The sequence below is a fragment of the Dendrobium catenatum genome, unplaced genomic scaffold (assembly GCF_001605985.2).
Source record: "Dendrobium catenatum unplaced genomic scaffold, ASM160598v2 fragScaff_scaffold_133, whole genome shotgun sequence".
NCBI lineage: Eukaryota > Viridiplantae > Streptophyta > Magnoliopsida > Asparagales > Orchidaceae > Dendrobium > Dendrobium catenatum.
In genome coordinates this window covers 10,994,087-11,002,541 of record NW_021318595.1, presented here as the reverse complement: position 1 = coordinate 11,002,541, position 8,455 = coordinate 10,994,087, and the positions used below count along the sequence as shown (strand labels likewise).

The 8,455-nt window shown below is 36.7% G+C and overlaps 1 protein-coding gene across 1 annotated transcript; it reads right to left on the bottom strand.

The window, feature by feature from the left end:
* Nucleotides 1-6,278: 6,278 nt before the first annotated feature.
* LOC110111344 (uncharacterized oxidoreductase At4g09670-like) lies at nucleotides 6,279-8,227 on the bottom strand. Its single transcript, XM_020843166.2, has 2 exons — nucleotides 7,693-8,227; nucleotides 6,279-7,079 (listed from the first exon to the last, which is right to left on the bottom strand). The coding sequence occupies exons 1-2, from the start codon at nucleotides 8,149-8,151 to the stop codon at nucleotides 6,459-6,461; spliced, it is 1,080 nt and encodes a 359-aa protein (XP_020698825.1). The 5' UTR covers nucleotides 8,152-8,227; the 3' UTR covers nucleotides 6,279-6,458.
* Nucleotides 8,228-8,455: the final 228 nt, after the last annotated feature.

Here is an 8,455-nt window from a genome sequence, read left to right as displayed (position 1 = left end):
CCGTCGAACTTCCATCTGATCGAACTTCTACACTGTTGCTGATCGTCGTTAGACTTCAGCTCTATCTTCATCAGACCAACACCCCCGCAAACAACCCCCACAAAACTTCCGATCGACCAATGTTGGACCACCCACCGCAGCCGAACTTTCTTCTGACCATCATCAGATGATTCCCTGCCAGTCGAACTTCTGCCCGAACGCCGCCCGATCGATGCCAGACCTTTGCATAAGTCTCCAAACTACAGTAATTCGACTGCCTCTAAGTTGAGGGACGGGTCAACTTTTGTAATTCACTTAAATTTTATGGAATATTTTCACCTGTATGAGACTACATGATTTTTCCATCTCTGGGTTTTTCACGTAAAAAAGATCGGGTGTTTCAATTATCTCTTTATTTGTGTGATGGATATCCATACATCACCAAACGAAAAATTTATTCATTTTACCGCCACGAATATTCTAGCCCGCAACAAAAATATAGTGTTTATGACATATATTCAATTTATTTTGATATAACTAATTAAAAATAATAAATGAGATAAATATTAATGCCATGAATTATAAAATTTTTTATTTTGAAAAATAAATTAAATGTATATCTTTAATGATAATTATATTTAAATGATTAATTTTCTATGTTCATGTATTTTCTTAACATAAAAATAATTATTATGATTATATGTTTATTTAATTTATACAATTATTAAACGATATTTTTAACTTTAAATACAGAAATTTTGCTGTTTACCGGCTGAAGTCAGTTAACGGAGGAAAAAAGTCGTCTATGGTGTGGGGCCCGCGCGTGCGGGCAAATCCCATTAGGGGAAAAAAAGCCTCTCGCCGTAAGGGGAACACGTGTCGATTTCCAGCAACGGTGGACCCGACGAGTGAAGTCGCCGCACGTGCGGGGTTGCTTTTTTAATGCGGGAAATGATTAAAGTGCCGTGATGGGATGCATGAAAGAATCATTAGCAATTAATAATTCTCTAATGATTTTTTTAATATTTAGTTATAAACGGAGGCTTAATTATTGTAATTTATAAAAGTAAGATATTTTATTAAAATTCTAATGTCAGGAAATATTCTATGCTGCTTAGTATTTCCTTAATTAATTTATCTTAAATAGTTATTTAAATCATCTTACGCATTTAATATCCATATGCGCTTAAAAATAAAACTTTCCGTTTCAAAAGTTTATAGGTGATTGCTTTCTTTACGCTAAAGCAAAATAACTTTTGTGGATAATTAGTGAGCCTAATTACTTATAGGTTATTAGACATATTAAGATGGTTTAATGTGTGATGATTATATGTCTTATAGTTTATAAATACTTTTTTTAAGAGAAAATTAGAGGATGCAAACAAAATGAATGGAACATTGAACTATGGCCTTTATACAAAGAGGGACAACAATTTCCAACAGAGAAATTAAAAGCTCGACAAAATTCACATAATGGGTTTGAATATGATGATCCATCTAATTAACTTATTTCAAATCAAATATATTATACATTTACATTAAAGAAAAAATTGGCAGAACTGATGCAAGTGAATTAGTTTTGAATTTTACCTGCAAGTAGTGGAGACTCGGCCAACTGATCACTGAATTTTGGGAAACAGAGAAGAAGTCTACTAATAAACCTGATAGGCTCTTTAAGAGGAAAAATTAACAGCTCATGAACTTGTCAGACAAACGCAATAGATAACTTAAATCCTAAACATAAAAAGACATATATGATTAGGGGTGTCAATATTGGACACGACCCGAAAATTCGACCTGAATACGATATGGAAAATTCGGGTTCGGGTTGACCCAAACCCGAACCGGGTCGGATTCGAGTTAGAGTTTTCGATCCGTTTTAGAAATCGGGTCGGGTTCGGGTTGACCCGGAAACCCAAAAATGACTTGGATTGACCCGTTGACCGACCCTGACCGCAGCTGCCCGCGTCTGCATCGGTTTGCCGGCCAAGCTACTTCGCTGACCCGCCTGCCCCCGCTGACGTGTTGCCCTGCTGTAGCGTCGAATGACTCGTGTCGCACCGCTACAGTGTCTGGCGCACGAACTGTCTAGTCTCTGGAATGCGGAACCGAAACAGACGGTGGATTTACAGGATTTGGCTTAGTAACCACGAATGGACGGTTGATTTTCAGGATTTGGCTCAGCAAGCGCACGAACATAAGATGGATTTACGGGATTTGGTTGAGTAAGAGCGCGAACAGAAGAAATTTTTTATGTCAACTCGATTGAAACCGGGTCGTGTCAGGTTGACCCGAACCTGAAGCGGGTCGGGTTCGGGTCTGAAAAATCGACCCGTTTGCAAAATCGGGTCAGGTTCGGGTTGACCCGAGTAATACCGGATCAGCTCCTGATTCGACCCGACCCGTGACCCAAAATTGACACCCCTATATATATGAATTTAACACAAATAAAAATTTATCTTAAAATAATTAAAAAAAATGAATTTAACACAATTAACGAGCAGTATCATATGATATCTTAATAATCTTATTATGCAGAAGATAGTTTTTCACCGTTGAAATTGTAATTGAGAAATACGTTTTTAAAAATAAAAAAAGAAAAAGTTAAATCAACTCAAACAAAACCTAATACTTTGTTTTCATTTAGGAGGATTTTTTTATTGGTTCTTAAAATAATTTTTTAGTACTAAAATTAAAATTTTGTATTTAAAAATTGATTTAAAAAGTTATAAGAAAGACATCCCAAATAAAATCTTAATGGAAACCGAAAGAGGACCAATAGTTTATAATTCAGTTATTTAATTAAATGGTCCATTAAGACTTAAAAAATTATCTCTCTATTGATCAATAGATTTTGACACATAAATAATTATTAAATGACAATTGAATTTTGAAGCAATAGGAGCCACTTAACATAAAAATTATACCCACCGATGCTTAGCTCGGTTAATAGGTGAGCGCAACCTGCGTTCGATTCCCCTTGAGCGCGTCAGCGTCTCTTAAGTGGGACACATGAAGTACAGGCCAGGAGGTGGTAGGTGTCTCTTCTAGATCAGTCTAGCTAGGATTAGTCATGCCGCCAAACAACTCTTCGGGGGTGACAACGAATGGATGCTCCATTAAAAAAAAAAAACATAAAAACTATTTTTACAAACAAGATATGATAAAAAACTAGCGAGATAAACCCCATGAGCTAAATACAAGTAATGCAGTTTTGTATTTAAAATAAAATAATTCAGATGCAAAAAATGCAAGCATAAGACTATAAGATATAATAAATGGAGGTTTATTAAATTAATGGAAATTCAGCAAATTCGGAGGCAATTGTCTATATATATACATATATGCGCACACAGACATAAAACATTAATTAATAAAATGATATCTATACAACACTAGCGTTAATGGGCTTAATTCTTCCACTTATTATTTAAGCAATACAGAAATTTCAATAATCATTTAGTGAAAAAATTACCTAAATAACAGTAATCATATAACTGCAATCTTAATGAAAAAAATGTATGATTATTTCTTGAATACACAAGACGCCAACAAAATATTTAGGATCTATTCTAGAATCTTCTTATAGTGTTTTATAGAATTGATTGTGAAGTGATTGTTGGAAAAACAACTTTAACTAATATGATTACACAAAATAGTTTTACAATACACATTTCTGATAAATAGGGAGAAAACAGTAAGAAATTAATAGTAATCATGATTACAAATTGAAAAATAAAACAACCAGAAAGCTGCCCCAAACAGAAACGTAAATAAATTCCAGAGTCTACAGTAACACCGTATTAATGATGCTTTGGAGTAATGTGAATATTTATCCTTTGGAATAAACATAGATTCCAACTTCCAACTAATTCGAATTGAAGTAAGAAAATTTTAACTTCTATACTGAAAAAAAGTTGATAACAGCATAATGCAGTAGAATAATTATTTTTTTTGGAAACAACGTATCTACCCGCTTTCACTCTAAACGAAGGCTTTGACGGTATAACTAATTTCTCGGCAGAATCTAACGATGCCATTTACCGGCATCGAGCCCATATTTGCTTTGCCCCGCTAAAGAGGCGAGACTATAGTGGAGGGGATTCAAACCCAGAATGGAGGTTTCCAACCTTGCTCGCCCATCAACCCCCCTAAGCCACGGTGGGTAGCAGGAGAAATTTTAATTTTTAACTTCTATATAGAAAAAAAGTCGATATTGCATGCTAAAATTTTTTACATTCATGAAAGAATTTTCTTAATTCTGCAAATCAGATGAATTTTTTGGACAAACCTTAAGAGCCAAGATCTTTCACAAAAAATTAATTAGAAAAACATGGATTGATTTGGGAAAAAAAAACTCGAAATTTTATAAAAGATGGGAAAGTTTGAAAACTAGGTTTCTCTCTCTTGAATAAATAACTGTCTGTCTTGCTGTAGTTTTTCTTGATGATGACTAAACTAAGACTTTGTTTGAAACAATTTTTAATTTCTTTTGTGATAGTAAAAATATTTAGTAAAAAATAATGCATATTTGGAAGATAGTTTTTCACCGCTATTTCAAAAAATTACCAATAAAAAACTATTTTTAAAAGAGCATTTTTGAAACTGTAATTGAGAAAAATGCTTTTAAAAATAAAAATAGAAAAAGTTAAACAGCCTCAAACAAAACCTAACTCTTTGTTTTCATTTAGGACGACTTTGTTACTACTTATTAATGCAACTTTTTAGTACAAGAACTCAACTTTTGTAATAAAAATTACTTTAAAAATAGTAAAAAAGACATCCCAAACAAAATCTCTGCAAAACCCACCACAAGCACTAACCGTGGCGAGCCCAACCCATCCAACACGAGTCCATTTGCACGACTCCCAAGGCTTGCCCAAGTGGCTTCCCGCCCGCCCCTAGTCCAATCTGTGCAGCCGCACTTCTCACCACGATTCTGCCTGGGTGTCTACCGGCCTCCGCCTCAGCGCTCGAACATCGCAACGACACAACGCTCCAATTTAGAAATTTCAAAATGTTCATATTTTTAGCTTAAAAATAATTTTCATAATTATCAGTTTGTTACACTCCCTATATCAAATAATTTTGATGGTAATGTGTGACAAGTATTTAATATATTATAAATACTCATATTTGGAATATATTAACTCTTGCTACTGGCTGGAAAAAAAATTCTTCTTTTATAAATTAAGCCTACTTTATTTTTACATTATGATATGACAAAAGTTAGTTGGTGAAAAAATGTTTGGTGCTGTTGAGTATTGGTCTAGATTTTAGGTAAGTTGTTCCTACATGACAACATACTAGTGTAAATGCTTATAAGATCATCTCCAACGGAAAATCGCATTTTTCACTCCAAAATGCCGTGAAACCTAAAAATGCTGCGATTCATCTCCAATCGAACTCCATTTTGCGCAGGTCACGGTTTTATCTTCTTTCGCGCTGTTTCTTGGTAAGTTCGGTAGAGGCAGAAATTTTGGTTCATGTCAACAATATAACCTTTAAGATCACTAGGAATTCTTGTTCTGCTTGTCACCCACATCTCTGCACTCCATACAAGGGTTGAAAGTCTGAAAGAAATAACCGTATCTTTAAAGGAGAAGACTCTAATGCTAACACTCTGATTGCAAAAGTTCACTCTATCGTTCATCATAAAAGCAAAATTTGGAAGCAAATAAGCGAAAAACCTGCTCTCATTGCTAATCTGTACTTTAGATGATTGAATGCCTTCTACTCTTTGGCATTCTTCTCACTGTGCTGACTTCATTTTTGGGTAGTAGTTGTCATTTGTATTGGCAAAATATCTATTTTCCGTGCTGTCAGATTTATTAGAAAAAACATTTGTCATGGATTACTTGCTTGGTTCCATTCTCCTGCTACAGTGGAATTGTTGTAGGTTTTATTGGAAATTTTCATTTTTCCCTGCTCGGCCCTAACCTCCTACAGCCACCTGCACACTAAAATTTATGCTTTAGATAATCATTCTCACAGATACTTGGAGTTTTTGAGGGCTATGAGGATATCCCATTACTTATATGTGACTCAACTTGGCTATCCATTTTCCCTCGTGAACTCTGTTTTCTTGTTGGTTAAATTTAAATACCTAATATGTTATGCAAATTACTACCTTTGGAACCTTTTGGCTGCTGCTACATATACAACGGTTACTGTATTTTTTGGAATATCTGATAACCTTATTTGCTTTTGCTCTTTCTTTTGAAGATTGTTGGCTTATTGTTAAAAAATTGAGAGTTTTCCTCGAATGATAAGGCCAATCAAATCTCAACTAGGTTAAGTTCAAACTGAACATGGAAAACCATTTTCATTATACTTTCATATAATGCAAAACAACCATAAACTAACGGCACTGATAAATCACTGCTTCAAACACAAACAACTCTTATTTCTTTGTAATACCAGAAAGCTGGAATTTCCAGAGCAACTGTAATCATTAAAACACTCAATACAGCAAAACCTTAGAAAACAATCTGAACAGGCTTGGAACCACTGTCAAGAGAAGTTTTCACTGCATCCAAGACAACCTGAGTCTTCCTGCTGATGGTAGGCCACTTATGGTCAGGCTTTGCTCCAGATTCTTTAATCGCAGCAACTAAACTAGAAAACTCAGAAACCATTAGAGCCTCCTGTGGCAGATCAGTGGAGACAACATGCTTTTTGGGAAATGTTGTCCATGAGTCGACCAGATCATCGAAGCAAGAACCAGAAGCAAAAGTAAAGTGAGCAGATTTCTGTTCGATAGGAACAATGAAGTCATTCAGTTGCAGTGTTCCTTTTGATCCAATGACAGTCAGATCCATAGTTAGGTGAGCGAGAAAAGAGCAGTGAAATGTTGCAACCCTCCCATCCTCCCAGTGCAAAGATGCATCACAGGATAGAACTACCCCAGCTTCGTTCTTAACAGGGTTGGGAAATGCAATGGCAGTTCTGGGAAGGTCATAGTCGTTTGCCCATAATATAGAACGGATACAATACCAGCCTGCATCACCAAGAGCACCAAGGCCATCAAGATCGGGCTTCACTCGGATGTCATTTTTAAGGAAATCAGAGTCCCCATTGAAGCTAAATATGCTGTTAGTCTGCCATAAGGAGATGGAAGGATTATCATCACGCAATCAGATTGAGACTTTTAATTAAAGTCTTGTAAGTATACTTCAAGAAGGTAGCAATTTTTACAGAATCCTCATCAAGCAGTACCATATCAGGAATGAGAGAGTTCCAAGAAGTAGAGGTAAGGGGGGGTAAAACCATAAATCTCATATTGTTTGGTACACTCTTTTGGGAATGATTTTAATAAATATTATTTCAACCCAACAATTGGTTCTATAAAAGATTTATTAAATCCCAACATTTATAGGATTTAACGAATTTCTCCATCTCACAAAACTTAAATTCAGAAACAAATAATCAACATTTTATTAGGATTAACCAGATTTAATAGTTATCGTTTCAAGGAATTTTCAAATTTTAATGCTCACAAAATTTACTAAACCTGAATTTTCAGAATTTCCTAAAGCCTAACTGAGTTAAGTCATATTTGTAGCCAAGCAACCAAAGTGAGCAAACAAAAGTAATAAATGTATAAGAAAAAAAGGAACTTTCCAAACTCAATCATTTATAGTAATTGAGAAAAACTGCAGCAGTATATAGAACTCTCAAAAACCCCTAAAAAGACGGGCAGCAATTATTTACCCTTTTGACTTGACCGAAACGATCGGGATCGGAGAGCAGCTCCCGCATCTTGGCGGTACGGGGATGGTGCATCCACATAGTGCCGTCCATAATCTGGACACCATTAACCTCACAGGCCTCCAGAATCCGATCCAGCTCCGCGGCGTTAAGGGCCGGCGGCTTCTCGAGAAGCACGTGTTTGCCCTTGCCGGCGGCGGCGACAGCCCACTGGACATGGAGGCTCGTAGGAAGCGGTACGTAGACGGCGTCAACGGCTGGATCTTCGAGTAGTTCCTCGTAGCTTCCGTGGACGTGCGTGTTCTCCGGGAGGCCGTTGTCGGCGATGAAGCGGCGGGCTTTGTCGGCGGATCGGCTGCCGACGGCGACTACGGCGGCGTTGTGAGCTAGACCGATGGCGCGGCAAATCTTACGGGCAATATCCGCGCATCCCATGATCCCAAACCTGATCGGAGCCGCCATCGGCTCTGTCCTTCGCTTCGCCTCTGCCCGTGGAACTGAGCAAAGAGAGTGTTGGAAGGGTGAACTCGTTGGTCGATAGACGCCCTTCAAGTTAGGGTTATTTATAGGGCTGCGTGAATTAATAATGCAAGGCCCCTTCGAAATTTGAGAAATTACAAAAAGGTACCCTGATGGATTAAATTTGTCTTCTCAGCAAAGCCAGCACATATCAGTCAACCTTTTCCGAGTAGCACAAAAATTAATTATATAATACCAACGAAGAAAAAGCCTACAATGCAACTCTCTTTGGCCTATTGGTTGAGAG

What these genes read in the sequence shown, in the direction of transcription:
- LOC110111344 (XM_020843166.2), bottom strand. Translation starts at nt 8,151, where the DNA reads ATGGCGGCTCCGATCAGGTTTGGGATCATGGGATGCGCGGATATTGCC. An exon ending in GTTTCGGTCAAGTCAAAAGG is followed by an intron (nt 7,080 to 7,692) that starts GTAAATAATTGC and finishes TCCTTATGGCAG; the next exon opens with ACTAACAGCATATTTAGCTT.